The sequence below is a fragment of the Amblyomma mixtum genome, chromosome 3 (assembly GCF_055824585.1).
Source record: "Amblyomma mixtum isolate Tamu chromosome 3, ASM5582458v1, whole genome shotgun sequence".
NCBI lineage: Eukaryota > Metazoa > Arthropoda > Arachnida > Ixodida > Ixodidae > Amblyomma > Amblyomma mixtum.
In genome coordinates this window covers 119,401,400-119,418,498 of record NC_143014.1, presented here as the reverse complement: position 1 = coordinate 119,418,498, position 17,099 = coordinate 119,401,400, and the positions used below count along the sequence as shown (strand labels likewise).

At 43.8% G+C, this 17,099-nt stretch overlaps 2 protein-coding genes across 2 annotated transcripts in view; one reads left to right on the top strand and one right to left on the bottom strand.

Annotated features, from left to right (window-relative positions):
- LOC149351602 (beta-catenin-like protein 1) overlaps positions 1-6,265 on the top strand; it is a 52,636-nt gene extending 46,371 nt beyond the window's left edge. Inside the window, exon 17 of the mRNA XM_089580916.1 lies at positions 835-6,265. Coding sequence (XP_089437042.1) covers positions 835-923 — 89 coding nt within the window. The 3' untranslated portion in view covers positions 924-6,265. The remainder of the gene's footprint in view (positions 1-834) is intronic.
- LOC149351601 (uncharacterized) overlaps positions 2,467-17,099 on the bottom strand; it is a 30,790-nt gene continuing 16,157 nt past the window's right edge. Inside the window, exons 5-7 of the mRNA XM_089580915.1 lie at positions 14,591-14,714; positions 11,522-11,699; positions 2,467-6,264 (exon numbers count right to left, since the gene is read on the bottom strand). Of these exons, the coding sequence (XP_089437041.1) occupies positions 5,728-6,264; positions 11,522-11,699; positions 14,591-14,714 (839 nt within the window). The 3' untranslated portion in view covers positions 2,467-5,727. The remainder of the gene's footprint in view (positions 6,265-11,521; positions 11,700-14,590; positions 14,715-17,099) is intronic.

The window sequence follows — 17,099 nt, the reverse complement described above, 5'->3', positions numbered from 1 at the left end:
TAGCTGAGATTGCACAGCCACGTTCCTGACTGCAGACTTGCTGGAAAGATTTTTCTGCTGCCACCAGGTCAAATAAATAGCTTTTAGCATCACCTATTTTTCAGTGTATTATAGGTTGATAATACATCGTCTTGTTGTTTAGGCAGTGGCACATTTTTTTGTGTTCTGTGTCAGCTGCAGCTCAGCTGGTAGACCACGCTGTCAGACACCTGCCATAGGCACCCATTTCTAGTAATGTACTCAGAGGCATTCGGTATGCTTTCTGCCCACATATGAAAGCTGGTTTGGCTTTGGTTTTATGAGATTTAACTTTCCAAAGTGACCCAGGCTATGAGGGACGCTGTAGTGAAGGGCTCTGGAAATTTAGACCGCCGCAGCAGGGATTGAACCCGCATTTTTCGGGTTAGCAGCCGAGCATCATAACCACTCAGCCACCGCGGCGGCCCACATATGTGCACAAAAGCAGTTGCATTCCACTTCTCTCCAAACTTCTTGTTGGTATGCAGAAGGTTCTGCAAGCTGTGCTTTACCCTTCACAAAACAGAGTTTACCATGGCGTTCATTGTTGATGTGGCTCAAGATGAATTTACTGCAGACTGAAGTCGAAGGGGATGGACGTTTGAAGAGCTACTTGATCCTTTGTAGTGCAAATGATTCTTATATAGGCGTCAACTGGTATGGTTAGTCTTATAGGCTAAGCCACTTCCAACTTGTATGTTTACCAAGTGACTTCACCATTCATTATGCACCTTCCATATTTCTTCTACTTATTTAACAAATAAGTTAGGTGCATGCCACTACTTTTTCTTATTTGATGGGTATGTTATTTTTCAGAATATGCCGGCAACCTTGGAGATGCTAAAGATGAATCTCTGAAGGAAGTGGAACAGCAAAGAATATTGCAATTAGTCGACCGCTTTTAGTCCCACTACATCAACACAGTTACCGTATTTACTCGCGTAATAGGCGCACTCGCATAATAGGTGCACCCCTAGTTAGGGCGCGAAAAATCAGATTTTTTTATTTCCGCGCATAATAGGCGCACCCCGAACTTGGCACTGTGATCAGTACTGTAGGTCTCTTCGATTTGGCTGCACTGGCTGCACTAGTTTTGCTAAAGTTCCGCCACCGTGTAACGAGCGCGCAAGGCCGGTTCCGGCAGTTCACAACACTAGCGCCGCACTGTCGCTGTCAAAACGAATAGGCAAGTTCAGGCCACCCGGCATCGTGAACTGGCTGGCACTGGCTCCGAAGTGAGTGCAGCGCAGTCGTGAACTCGTCGAGAACTAGGCCTGCACTTGTACAAAACGAAGAGGACAGTGCAGAGGGCGCGAGCTGCACTGGCAAAACGTATACGACAGTGCTGCACTCTCTGAACTCGTGCAGCTAGTGCAGCCAAATCGAAGAGACCATGTATTTACACGATTGCAAGCCGACGCCTCGCCACCCCCCGCTTCCCAATCTTTATTTTAACAAAGTTTTTGCTGAACTGACTACTAGTCCCTACTAGTGCTGCTGCGGACCCACAGCACATACAACGACATCGCGTAGAACAGCCGCACACAGTTTTCAGGAATGCTCACTTTAAACGTCTGTTTGGAAAGCTTCCTTTCCAGCCGGAAACGTTCCCGACTTAGGCCCGCGAAAACCTCGGCGCTTGGAGTCGCGTACGAAAATTTAGGGACGCCGCATTCGCAACTGCCGCACTTCTCGGCCACGTCGTATTTTCCGACCTGCCGCACGCTTGCCGCGTTCGAGAGCAAACTCCCAGCCGTGTAGCTGTTAAGGTGCTTGCCCGTCGAGCTAAAACATCAATGCTCCGCGGCAAAGCCATAAACCACGATAACTATCGCGCTACCGCAAATCCCGGCACTTGACAGCAACAAAAAAAAAAAAAAAACGAGCTGGAGATGCTGATGGCGATTAGATAGCGAAAGCTCGCGGCGGAGGAAAACGATGATGATGAGCTTGGCCTTGGGCGCCCTCCGTGGGCGGCGTCTGGAAGCTCCTGTGCGCGTGTGTGGCCTTCGCGATCAAGCGACCGTTGCGCGCAGCCGGAGCCGATCGCGGAGGCCTCGGCGCGTGCATTCCGAAAGTTTCGGTGCGGCCCTTACACGGACTTTTTTTTTTTTTTTTACATTTTCTTCGCGAAAACGGGGTGCGGCCCGTACACGAGTGCGTTTACGCGGTGTGTTCAATTCTGCGAGTCGAAAAATTTTCCAGAAATTTTACCCCGCGTAATAGGCGCACCCCGAACTTTGAGCCGGATTTTCTGGAAAAAAAGTGCGCCTATTATGCGAGTAAATACGGTATGCAGCACAGAGAACTTGTAAATAAACATCAATTGGTCACTGCATGAAGCCATTTTCTTATTCCGTAACGTTCACTTGCAATAAAATTGTGAAAGCGTCAAATGTGCAAGCTTTTGTTATGTGCAGCGACCAGTTAATAGTGAACACACACATCTCATTGCTAAACACTTTATTGGTGAACATTGGGACAGTTTAAAAGAACTTCAGAGTTTAAGAGGAACATCACCTAAAAGCTAGCTGACCTTCACAGACTTTGTTAATGATGAATGTAAGTAGAAAGACTGTGTGGCTTGTGCCACACACATACTACTACCCACTGTAGAAGCAGGTGCAGGGTTTGGGACTTGGAACGCTATGCGAGCCAATTCCGTGAACTCAAAACCCACCACACAGGTGCAGATGCATCTTCGCAAACAATACTGAAGACTGCATCCCAGTGCAAGTGCATGCAGTCGAGCCCACATAAATAATGAAGAGCGGAATGTTAGAATGGCATCTGTAGCCAGGAAGCACTATACAAGTACTAAAAGGTCAACGAAAAAAGGGAGAAAAAAACGGTGGTCGCAACATGGAACAAGCCACTGTACTAATTTAGCCACTGTACTGTAAAAACATGAATTTAGGTACTTATCAATAATTCATGATTTGCCATTCCTTAGATGAAATGCTCGTTTACCTGCATTATTTAAAATGCACACATGTACGTCTCCTTGGGCAACATAACCTTGCCAGTTGAACAGCATTTCAGGAACTACCGTATTTACTCGCATATTTTGCGCACATTTTTTTTTTCTAAAATTGAGGCTTCAAAAAGGGGGTGCGCAAATTATGTGCAGATTTCCCGAACATGTCCTAAAAAACTCTAGAAAGGTCATAATGCATTGGAATGTATGAGGTATATCGCCGCATATAAATCTACCCCACAACTTGCGTCCCTCGCTGGTCTAAGAAGTGTACTTTAAATACCGTATTTTCCTGTGTATAAGACGCGGGTTTTTTCAAAAATCTTGCTGGTGCATCCTATACAAGGGTGCGTCTTATATGCGAATTTTCCGTTTTTTTTTTTTTTTGCGACAGAAATTACCCAGGTTGATGTTCAAGCTTTTTTCACCGAAAAAATATTACTACCAATAACGCGGTTGTAACATGGTTAAAACTTCAATACGGGGACCCCCGTGCGCAACTTTTTTAGGTGAACTTTATCATGAAACGGTGGGGTTGGCCACTTCCGGGATCTTAAACACGCGGCCGTTTCGGAGGCCCCAAGCAAAGGTAATGTGAAATGCCAAAACATGGCGACAGTCGCGCTTCTCGCCATTGTCAAGACAAGCCAAGAGAAGCCGACGTTTTTTTTTTATCACCCTTTGCAAGTACGTAGTGCGAAGAGAATGCTTCACCCGCGTTGCCTTTTCGATAGCGCATCAGAAGATAGACTTTGAAGGTTTTATGTAAAAATAAATTGTTATGGACATAAAGAGAGTTCTTTCGCTTTTTTTTTCTTTTGTGCTAAAACGTGGGCGGGTATGGCGTGGATGTTGCTTTTTTCGATCACTTAGGGTTGCTTAAGAACTTCTCACACGTACGGTGCATTTTGCAATGGTCGCATAAGCATGTTTAATTAAGCCTCACTAGCCTAACTGGGTAAATTGGGGTGCGTCTTATATACCAATTTTTTCAATGACTGCCTGCATATATGGCGGATGCGTCTTATACAAGGGTGCGTCTTGTACACCGGAAAATATGTTATGTCAACATATACGCAAGAAAAGAATACTTTTGAAGGCGGGGTCATTATGTAGTCATGTGACAGACTCCACGCCTTCGGCTAACATTGGAGGAGGAGGATAGTGAATTTCGCTTGTGGATGCTAGTCGACGAGGCGGGAGGGAAAAAAATATCGGAGAGGAAACAGGAAAGAAGCAAGGCGAAGTAGCTTGGTTGCGACGGCTATAACTCTGCTATTAATGAGTCCGCGCGTTCCGGGGACAATGCCTCGCAGCCAAGGAGGTAGACAATATTTCAACCAAAGAGTGCTCAGTGGCCCTTTAACCCCCCCATGCCGCCCCCGACCCACATTATATAGTTCCCCGTGTGACGGCATGACGGCGCGTGCACAGCTCAAAGCAATAAACGTGAAATGATACAGTCGCAAATGGAACTACAAGGCAATAAAACAATGCCCTCGCAGAATAGCCAACAGTTCAGTAGTTTCGGATTCTCACTCAACGCACACTTTCGAGGTTTCCGGAACTTTGCTGTCGCAGCCGCTTGTATGGGAAAGCAACCGCCAGTATGAGCGAGCCAGGTAAACGGCGTGGAATTGTTCTTACAGCAAGCAATTTACAAACGATTCGCAATGGCGATGCGGGTGCGCTGATCTTCCCAAGCCTGCCCTGCGCGTACCCATGTGCATGCTGGTGTGCTTGTGCAGCAGGGAGCGCAAAATACGGAAGGTTTTTTTTTTCTTTTTTAATCCGGGCAAAAAGTTGGGGGTGCACAAATTGCGCGAGTAAATACAGCATGTTCCTTATGGCATGCAGAGGCTGCAAGTGCGGCCTCTTGCAGCCTACTCACACAAGGCTCATGGCTGGAGGCTAACAGTCACATTCAGTTTGAACTCCCTTCTTAGCCCAACAGCCATTACAGACCGCCATGCCAGCCTGCCTGAAAGGGCTACGAAGTGCAGTGCTTGGTTCCCAGAAAGGAAAAGGTACAGAAATATGCAGGCAGAGTTATGCTCCATTTTTTTTTTTTTTTGAGGGGGGAGGAGGATTGTCCTGGCGTCAATCAAAGCTGACTACCTGTCTAAGAGTCTGACCATCACCAGTGCCTACTTTTTGCTCTTATGCAGAAACTGGAGAGATGTCATGATAGAAAAATGCCAGTTTGACTGGCAAGGGCACCTGTCTCATAGCCAACATGTACCTAACGACTTTTCTTCCTAACATAAAAAGCTCCTCAGGCCAGTAAAACAAACAGGTACTAATGTCATTCTGGAGGTGTAAACAGCTCTCTTGGCAATTCTGCAAAGATGGGTCCTAAAAGATCAAGGGGCAACTATGCTGGGAAAGCCTAAGTTCACAGTATCCTGTTTAACTTGTTTTGCTAGTGGCGTGGTAGGAACGATCCAATACCTGAAATTTGCTCCAATACCTGAAGGTTGCTAATTGTGCTTTTTTCTGAGGCCCTACAGGAGCTGAAGCTGCAGTGAAGTGGGCTCGACTGCTTGTTGTTCACGTTCTTGTATATTTGTTCACTTTTTGTAATTTGTAAATAATTGCAAAGGACATCTTCCAACTATAAATGACTCATACAATTCACCACAAGAGAACGAAAACTAATAGTCTGAACTAAGGCATATCCATAACTCACAAAACACAATAATAGTTTACGGACAGCCTGTATTTCATAGATTTTACTTGGCCTGAACACCAGGGCCAGGACCAATGAGTTCATCTAATTTTGCCATAATGTTGTCTGAGCAATGCTCGCCCATGTAATCAGCTCGTCCTTGCTCCCATGCCAACATCCCAGAGAAGTCGTCAACAGCTATGGCTGGATCACCGGGTTCTGGGAGGAAGTTACAATTGTCATCCACTGCTACAGGCAAATGGTTCGGAGTGGCCTCAACTTTTTGTGGACTGGGCTCGCTGTGTGTCACTGGAATGGAGTCGTCTTTTACGTCGGGCGGTTCAGCATGTTCCTCTGGTGCAGCTTCTGAAGTTGCAGGCTCTGGGCATGTGGCTGCTGAACTTGGCAGAGATGCCCCTGCAGGTGGTGGTTCAGGGGCAACCCGTGGTCCTGGCGGCAGGTAGAGGATAGGATTGGGGTGTGCACGAAGAGATGGTGCGGGAAGGCACACCATGGGCTCAGCTACCAGGAACGATGGGAAGTGTTGCAGGATGTCCAGAGCACATGTGTAGCGTTGTTCATTGGTCCTTGCCTGAATGTTCTGCGCATGTAGAAAGAATACCCTCAGCCATGCCACATGCTCGAAAGAAGGGTGAACTGCCACAAATTATATCACACCACCAATAGCTGGTATTGCAGACTTGGGGGAATCACGGTCAAACACGATTACATCAAACTTGGTTTTGAAGCAAAGCTTCACTACAAGACCTTGTGCTTCGATTGCCGGGTGCCTAGTTTTGACCTTCAGCTGAGTTAGAGGTCTAACCAGAGGTCTAACCAAGAGAAAAAGAAATTGAATCAATATCCATGACTGGGAGTCGAACCCGCGGCTGCGTGAACAGATTTCGTTAAGGGCCGCTCAGCGAGACTAGGCTATCGCCGCAGCCAACACTTCTCGCGTTAAACTGCACCACACTCTCGCGCTGTGCATTGGAGAGCTTCTTCTTCATCAACTTCCATCTGCTCCGTCCCGCGGCACCGCCTGCTCACCATCGTCTTCTACGTAGCACCAATCCGTGCTTTCGCTCCTATTTCAATGTAGTAAGCATTCTCTGTAGTTTTTTTAATCTTCCTAGTTAGAAATGTATAGTGTCTCAAAGAAGTGGCCCACAAAACACTGTCAAGTGGCCTGCTGGCCCTAAAGATTTCAATCTTTGTCCAGAAAGCATCCTGCCAGTAACACGTTCTTTTTCTCTCCATCCACCGCATTTTTTTCACTGCCGTTCGTAGTTTGACAGAGACTGGCTGCTCACCATATCTTACTTAAAAATCAGTAACTAGATGCACTTTGCATGAAAATCAATGGGCAATTATTAGGGGTGTGGAAATATTGAAATTTTCAAATAAAAATCGAATATGCACATGAAGAAAAAATTCCTTTGAATATTGAATTATATCTGTTCAGTATGAAAAAAAAAATTCAGCAAAAGATCGAACTAAACAGAATTAGACTGGCTCAACACCATGCAAAAAAAACAAAAAAGACATCACACACTCAGAAATGTATACTGCTTGATTAGACAGCATAACAGTATGCAACCTGTATTGTGGTCACGCAAAATGAGTAACAGAATCAACTCGAACTGACATGACTGACAACTAAAAATAACATGATGGGTAGTAAAACCTCATTCATTCAGACTAACAGAGGCCGAAAGAAATGCCTGAATTATTTGAAGGTCAAGCTGTAAACTTTGAATTCAATTTTCGTATTATTTACCCAGATGTGGTTATGCCATGGTCGGGTAGTATTCGATTGGCGAGGAATATGGGAAAATTTTCTAATATCCCACAAGTTCTTGAATCAAATATAAACCAAATAAATATATCCGATTCTAACAGAAATTTTGAATATTCACATACCCCTAGTAATCATCCACCTTTGCATTATCTTTGGTTGCGATTCACCATTTGCCTTTTGCTGAATGAGGAATGTGATGCCCTCTCCCCTTTCTAGCTATATTGGCTCATGAAGTCCAATTTGACCAAGATGAGCTTCACTGGTGTAAAGGGTGATATATTTGTGGACATCAGATGTGGCCCAAAGTTTTTCTGGTGACTAATTTGTTACCACAGTAACTCTCAAGCAGTGGATGGCTGAAAAACACATGCAAATTCACAAGGATGGCTAAGGGGACAGTAGGTGCAAGTGATCAGTCTGATAATTTGGGGCAATTGGGGAAGAGCAATATGCTCATATACATGCTGACTACAGCCGCCACTGCAGCTGTTGTGTTAACTTGACTGCACACTCTTACTATAGTCCGATACAACTTAAGTCTGCAGTGAAGCTCCGCCCACATTCAGCCTCCGCGCACAGAATTCCTCCGCGACGAAAAAGTAGTCCACCGCTTAAACGTTTCTCGTTACCTAAACAAGAAACTTATCACAACAAAAAAATTATGAGCTCTAGAATTCTGATACATGGATTGTTTGATGTAGTCAAACATTAAAAAGCCGACTTCGCTCACTGTTGCGATTGGCAAGCGGGGTAATACAGGACGCTGCGAACTGTGGCCCAGTGTTAGCAACTTTTTTTTTTTTTTTAAGTTGTATCCTACTATAGCATGTTCCTTCCGTGGCCATGGTCTGCGTAGAGAAATCGGCATTGCAAAATAAAGCTAGGTACATTACACAATTAGTGCAATGATGGTTTACTTACTGTATTCCCCCAGCAACACCAAATAAAAATACAGGAGCCTCGCAATAATTCAAACTTTTGGTTAATTCAAACAAATTTCACAACTTTGGTAGGCCAGCCATTTTTCAATGCATTTTTATAAAGTTTCACTGGAAGTGCAGTTTCGCCTAATTCAAATTTCGTCTTGCTCCAACGCTCCCCCGTTATAGCAACAAGATGTCTGTAAAATGTACTTTCGTTGCCAAAAGTAGCCAAGCAATGGGGTTTCCTTGAAAGGTCACAAAAGGTGAGGACAAGGGTTCTCCTTACCTTACACAGATTTAGAGCTTAAGGGGTGCCATAAGTATTTTGTGCTACATGGCTAACTTACAAACCCCATTTTCTGGTTACTTTTGGCGAAGACGGTGCTATGTTGCAAAAGTTACTAGAGCAATGTACCCACAGCTAGAAAGAGAGCATGCATCTCCAGTAAATGGCACCATTCATCAAGATGTCACATAGCCCTACACTTATGACTGCAGATGCAATGGTCTGAGAACTCTTCAAACTGTATGCCTACAGTTAACCAACTAATTTACTGAAACCCTAAATTATACCTAGGGGTTGGACATTTTGGCTTAAACTGGAAAAAGAAATATAAAAGTATTCAAAATTCAATTTTCGAAATTCGGTTTTAAATGAAAGAGGTCAGTATTCTTGACACGCACACTACAGCTATACTCAACGACACTTTTGCTTGGCAATGAAGGGAAGGCTATGGGGCGGAGTGTCCTTAGCTGTGTCATTCGGCCAAAGAATTCAGACGCATGATGGTTCACCTGCTACTAGCCTGGCATGCTGCTTTCTCCGTGGCACGTTCATTCTGGGACAACTGGCGCCATCTATAATTGGACGTGCCTAGCAAATTCGTTGTAATCAAGAAAACAGTTTTTTCCTTGAATTTCGACATGGAAAGTCAGCAGCTGTGTTAGAAATATGCCTTCAATAACGAATATCGCCACTATACTACCGTATAAACGCGTGTAAGGGCTGCACCCTGTTTTCTCGAAGGAAATATTGAAAAAAAAAGATCAGTGTAAGGGCTGCACCCAAACTATCCGCGACCCACGCAAGAATAGCCTTTGAAATGCATGCGCCATGGCCCCTGCAATCGGCTGCGGCTGCGAGCAACGTTGTGCCTGATCACGGAGACCACGCACGCGCACGGGAGCTTCCAGGTGCCGCCCACAGATGGCACCTGAGGCCACGGCTCATCATCATCATCATCGTCAACTTTTTCCTCCGCCACGAGCTCCCGCTATCTCTACTGGTATCAGTATCACCATCTACAGCTGCCAAGCATTGCAGTTTTAGTGCAATCGGCAAGCGCTATACGGCTGGGAGTTAACTCTTAAACACGACAAGCGTGTGGCGGGGAAGAAATTCGACGTGGCCGAGAAATTTGTCTGACGATAGTGCAACCAAAAGGATGCACTGAGAAACACAAGTTATAAAAAGCACGCTTTCCGAGGCAAGCTATGCGAGTTTCCCGAAATGGAAGAAAAGCTGCTTTGCTATGTGATGGAAGTGCGGAACAACTGCTACGCATTGACAGCGGACATGATGCGCGGCTTGTGGGATGAGCGTGCACTAGAGCACAGCACCAGCTCGGAGTCTGAACACTCCGCGAGTGACGACTGAACATAGAATAAATGCCGCTCATTTACTGATTGGTATGTTCTTACTTACAATTTAATTTTTTTTTCGCACATCGCGCGTACGGCCCGCACCCTGAAAATTGGCCCTCGAATCTGGAAAAAAAGTGCGACCCTTACACGCGTTTATACGGTATGTTTTAAAAGAGAACTGAAAACTACAAGCGGAGGCTACATATTTTGCTACATAGGAAAAGGGGGAGTGTTTCGGCTCAATAGCTTCCGCATCATTGCCAGAAAAAGTTGTCGCAGAGTATAAGGATCGACACTCAGTGAAAGAAGAAAATTCAGCAAGAGCGGAAGCCAGAAAAGTGGTAAAATAGTGTACCAATGGTTTAAGCAGCATAGTTGTGCATTTTGAGGCATAGCTTTGCTACTTTTATGCACCTCTGCAGGCTAGGAGGTCCTACATCATCTCCTAGCATAGCGCTGTTCACTGTCATCACCCTCTTAGGGTAGTCACTTGGCTAAGCAGGTGTCTCCACTGCATGCGAGGACACTCGAAACATGAAAAAGTGTCATGTTCTTGTTAGCACGATAATCAAGAGGCAGTTGCATGGCTGTCGTCAGCACAATGATGATGTGATGCCCCGCATTCTCGCTAGTGCAACAACCAAAATAATAAATCAACCTTTTAGAAATTAAGACCTCCTTTCGTTTTTGTTCAGCGATTCCATCATTTACCTTCTGTTACTTTTTTTTACTGGCAAGCATATTTCCTTCTGCAAGTACACCTATGACCACTTTACCATCAAATGCTGAAGCTGACAGAAAGCCAAGATAAACTATAAGTGACTTTTCATTGCACATAAATACCACATTATATCACTGAAAACAAAAAAAAAATTTCAAATTCATCCATAGGAAATAACATTTGCTGGGGGAAAAAGAAAGGAAAATGGGTTCTGAAATAAACACCAAAAAAGTTTGAAATTTAAAAACAATACCAAAGTCCAAAGTCCAACCCCCAATTATACTTAAACATTTTAAGATAGAACTTTGTTTCAGACATCTGATAAAAATAAAAGTTGCAGACCGACTGCACAGTGCCTCAACGGAGGCCAGCCAGAGGATAACAGCTACTATTGTAATTATTTGAAGAAAAACCAGTGCGCGCAGACAAAGCAAAAAGAAACTCGCACACAACGCTGTGTTGTGCATCTCGTCTTCTTGTTCCGTCTGTGCACGGTGGTTTCTCTTCAAATAAATCCATACCAGCTAGCCCAGATAGCCATTCTTTTAAGTGCTATTGTATTGTATGCGTGTGTACAAGCTCAGGCGAGCTGGTGGCTAGTCACTCCCAAAACAGCACAAACCAGACAGGTATGCAAAAACAGACTTATGCATGAGCAGACGTACAGTGCCCATGTGTATGTCTTTTCCTACATCTTTTTTGTTTGTGCTGTTTTAATACTGAATATAGTCTACAGTCCCTGACTGCGGAAGCAGAACGTGATACAAACCGAAGAAAAAAGTGGAAGAACCCTCTTGACAAATATCTGCACCCAGAACTGAACAAACTGGACATAAGTTGGGTGCACATCAGCAGCTGGTGACAGGGTGCCTGTGGGCGGGTGAAACTTGACATTCCAGGGCTTGTATCCACCAAGAAACTGCACCACTTTGACATTTTGGCCAAACCTATAGTTTGAAAGAAAACATGAAAACTTGCTCACGAACTGCACAGTCTTTTGCCAATGCAAAGCTAATCATTAATGTGGTAAGCAAAGAGCAGACAAGTGCTGGGTCAAAACTGAAAAGCTTTTAGTGTGGTAAATGGCTACAGTACAATGATTAGAAAAGAAGATGCACTAACTCTAACTCTCCTGTCTCATAACAAGAGAGCAAGCAGAATGGCACATTTTCGAATAAGGCACTGAAGTGCCAGCAGCAAGCAGCCATCATAGCGTTGTAGCAGGAAACGTGCATTCAAGGGAACTGTGGTCTCGCCACTATTTTTGCTCTTTGCTTTTATTAATATGACAAAACAATGCAGCTTTTTACACTGACTTTGAACAGGCAGTTATACAGTTGGTCAATTAGCCAGCCCAAGACAACTAAAAATAAATGCTCATTATTATACTATGAGCATCCTATTAATAAAAGTAAATGCCTAATGAACATGAATGCAATGTTGAATGCACTTTTCGACAACTATGAATTCATTTTTATATACTAGTACACTAAAGTCAGGCACCAGCGATGCATTTAGCCGATGTGGCAAGAACAATTACAGCATGAACTAATGCATCTGACCCCAACATTGCACACTTTGCATGTTTAGCTATGCTCGAAAGTGAAAATTGCGGTTCTACAGCTCCTACTTCAGTTACTTTAGTTATGTTCAGTTTTATGGTGCTTAATTAGAGCCCTTCGTGTTCAGGTTTCATTTTTCTGGAATTCGGAGGGTAAAAATTGGGCAATAATTTTAAACCTCAAATTCGGCTTATTCTGCAAACATTTCGATAATTCGGGGTTGTTCTGGTCTTTGTTAGCAATGAAAGTTAATTTACTACAAGCGCTTATTTTTGTGCGAGACATAAAATGCTGCAATGTCACTTATTTCCATAAACGGTATGGAAATGGCAGGTTGCACTAAAAAGACTGCCTAATGAGATTTCTGTTCCCTTTTTTTATTCTCATTTATTGCTATTATTTTGTTGTGCACATTATCATCTCCTGCACGGTACTTCCGCATCCCTGCTAGGCCTGCCTGCCTTTGCTTGCACAGTGTGAAGATATTCATTTAACATCACAGTGGCCATTTTCAACGTGCAAGAGCCTTGGAACAGGATGCTGTTAGCATGGTTAACACTTTGTACATTGAGGCCAACAGGACAGTTCGTCAATACCCATGTTTTGGCCTTTCACTTCTAAAATGCACTTGTCAAACTGGTCTTCAAATGAAGATGTGCCATGAATTGCAAGCAATAAAAGAGGTTAAGAATCATCTATTAAATGCAAATCCCCATTTAGCTGAAATAGGACAACATTTCCCCCAAGTTTTGCGCAGTGGCTTAATATTTGTGGACTGGAAAACTGCGTTCTATCGGGTAAAAGTGGGTTTTACCCAGAAATGTAGGGCCCTCTGCATAATCAACAAAGGCTATCATACATTCTCACATCCCGAAAGGGTTCATTTCACATTCCTTTATCGACAGTACTTCTACCAAAATAGTGTTGCATGTGAAAGCAACGAGCCAATTGTAGCCAGTGAAGAATTCACATCACCAATCCAGCTAAGAGGATTTTCAAGGGGCGCCGCCACAGTGTTCCACTTTTATGTCATTTTCTGGCCAATCCAAGCTATGTTCTCTGTAAAAATGACTTCCAATCTTTGGACATTGAACCTGTAACCTAGCTTACGGACAGTGTTCCCCTGTAGCATCCATTTAAAATGACTTTTAAAAATTATAAAAACAAGTGAGAGGCTTACAAGTGAAATTTCTCTAATAATAAGCTATGCAGAAAACGTATGTATAGCCCATTGACGAAACTATAAATATCCTTTTATCTCAGACCTTGCGGAAATTTTTTACACGTCAGAGTTGTACAAAACAAACCCCCAAAGGTAAATTTTTCAATTTTTTGCCATTAAACAGCAAACAGTGTTACATCATAATACTGTGGCTTGTTGAGTAAAAGAAGCAAAAGATCGTTTTCCCAGTTTCATTCTAGCTGATTAACTGCAAGCCATGTAGTTAATTTATGTTTCCAAAAGCAAAATGGTTCAAAAATACGAATCCTTGAAGCTGCATTTATCATCAGGTCAACAAATTAATACAAGGCACCTGCCTATGCCACAAATGTCAACTGGCAGTAGGACAGACAAGGGAAAGGAAATGAGAGACTTGTTAAAACATACATTCTAAGGAAACCATCAGTCACTGAAACTAAGGACAAAATAGGGGAATGTTTTATTAATTTGTGTTTGTCAACAGAAAATTAGTAGTGTAATTATTTTTCAGGTAAAAAATAGTTATACTAATTTCCTATTGTTAACACAAATAAAGAAAACACTCCTCTATGCTCTCCTTGATTTCAATTACTGTTGGCTGCCTTGACCCCCTCATGGACTTTTTTTATGCGAAAGCATTAGGCGGCTGTGTCGCATCATCAAAACTCATCAGATAGTGCGTGATGAGATCTTGCTGTGGGAAAATTTACTTCATGGGTTGTAATTAGTTAATTAATTACATGCAAAACTTACACATTGACGTCAAAATAGCCATGGACGTCAAGAATAGCCACGGACGTCGATATAGTATGCGGACGTTTTGCTTTCGCATTGCTCCAATGCGGGTCGCCGCAGTGATCTCAAAAGTTTTTTTGTTTTAAATGGTACCAAAACAAAAAAATGCTTTGAACGAGCCCTACCCGCTTTAAACCAGACACAGAGTGCCAGGAAACACATGACCAGCAGGACTCGTCGGGAGCCAGAAATGACAGTTCGCTTACGACGGGCCTGGCTCGTCCAAGTCCAAGTCCATTAGGGGCTTAATCAGCAGAAGGGAAATAATAAAGTAACTCACTGCTTAAATGCTGGCTTGTAGGTATAGCATACATTTGCCATCAGGTTGTAGATAAATGGCAGTCTACGGTTGATGTCCGAAGACCAGTTGCGAAAGTATGTATTTAGCAAGCCCTGATCGCCTCCTGAAAAGGATGCAGGTAAGTGTAAAGTAATTCTGTACCATTACTTTCATATCTGCAGTGTGTTCATTTCAGATGCTTTACTACAATCTATATTCCCACATACATCCCCCCCCCCACACACACACATACAAATCTCACAGGATACTACTGTGTAATGCAAGATTCAGTTGCAGCTGTTGAGGTACCGACATTTCATGACACAATGAGGTAAAGAATCAGAGTGGCATGCATAAACGTATATGGTGGAACCCCTTTATAGTAAAGTCACTCAAACCAGCAAAAATCTTTATCAATTGTTGGTGATGACATGGCTCCGAGGATGTTATCTGGTAATTGATTGGCTACTTATTGAACACACAGTACTGATTTATAAAAAACACTCAGAAATAACTTCCATCCTGCTCTTATCATCCCTTTATGTGATAATTATTTGTTTCCATTTATCACATTTTGTGTTACCATGTTTTTGACTTCCTTTACATCTTGTAAAAGTACTGCATTTGCACGAATAAAATGCAATATTGATTTCATATGAAAACCAAAGCTTTGCGTGAACACGGCATCGTCTTCCACGGCCTCAGGGTCATTTAAGAGTCAATAGTTAAGAAACTGCCCATGCAGTGTTGCCGTGCCTCTGATTCTTGCCACCGCTGCCTCGTGCTCTGAACGTTGGACCGTTTCTTCCCTCCCCTACTCTTATTGTCAGTTCAGCGATACATGCCACCTTCTTTCTATGTTCATAGCCAACTTTACTTCCGCCCCCGCCGCGTGTGCGTCGCGCACTTTGCCTCACGGCCCCGAGGTCTTCAAAAAGTTAGCTTCTCCTTGCATCTCACAAGTTTCGTCATCTCAAAGGGCGCCGTTTTATCGTCTTTGGTAGCCACCACGAAAAGTTATCATTCCGCAGGAAGCACGTCGCCATGGCCAGACGCTGTTTAATATAACCGGGTATTTATTAAAGATGTCTTCACTATAAACGAAAAAAAAATTAGTCTATGGAAAGTGAAATGGGACCGCAGTTTCACTTTACTATATCAGAGTTTTCACTATACAGTGAAATCTCATTAATCTGGAAATTCGAACTAGGAGCACGATCCTGGCTGACGCCTAGGTGGGCTAGCAGTAGTGGCGCGTAGAGGTACGACATGCGCAACCAGCGATTACCCGAATAGACCTCCCTGAACCTGAATTGCATGAAACAGTGGTGTCCGCGCACCTCAGGCATGCTCGCTATGGCAGGCGTGACAGCGATCGTAAGTCCCCCATTGCCGAGGTTTAATGACTGTAGACAGCACTAAAAAGACTGGGACGTGAGAAGAACACAAAGACGAGCACTAACTTTCAACTGAAGCTTTATTGCTTGGCCTGTAAAAATATACACATCAGGCACAACCAACAAAAGAAAACATGATGACAATCACATGAACAGGTATATGTGAACAACTACTGAAGGTTGCAACAGCGGCATCATCTTGCATACAAAAACCTTATTTCCCTCGCTGTTAATGACCCGCCATGGTGGCTCAGTGGTTAGGGCGCTCGTCTACTGAGCCGGAGTACCCGGGTTCGAACCCAACTGTGGCGGCAGCGTTTCGATGGAGGCGAAACGCAAAAGGCGGCTGTGTGCTGTGCAACTGGCAGTGGACGTTAAAGATCCGGGTGTCGAAATTATTCCGGAGTCCTCCACTACGGCACCTCTTCCTTCCTTTCTTCTCTAAGTCCCTTACGGCATGGTTCAGGTGTCTACCAAGATATGCGAGACAGATACTGCGCCATTTCCTTTCCCCCAAAAAACCAAACCAAACCAAAAAAATTGCCGACGATTACGTTACTTCCTAATGCTAAATTTGAGCGCAGCTCATCAGCTGCTTCAGCTTTTCAATAGAGTGAGGCAAAGAATTCGAGCAAGACGTGTATGCACAATTACAGACTTGTTATTTTCCACATATATTCCTTCTTCAAGAAACACTCCACTAACAGTTCTCGATTGTCATGAAGGAAGCTTTGTGGTCGAAGAAATAGATGGATATAGGCTTGACTTGCTGCACCAATGCCTGGTTCTTAAAGACGAGGTCTACACAAGTATTTCGCGATGTTGTCACAGCTGTAGGAGGCGTTATGAGCAAGAGGAACGGGATGTTCTCCCGCATAAGTGGTAAGAAATTCCTGTTCGTCTTCATATGTACATTAAAGTCCCCACCCACCCTGCCACTCTGGCAGGAGCCAGTTATGTGCACTTCCTTTCCTTAAAATGATCGGAGTGTAAAACGTTGTCAACACTAACGCAAATGAGAACGCCAACTATGCTGCGTTTCTGGCACAACGTTGTCAATGCTTGCAGCCCACATCTCTCTCTCATCACCCCATGTACCTATAACCACGATT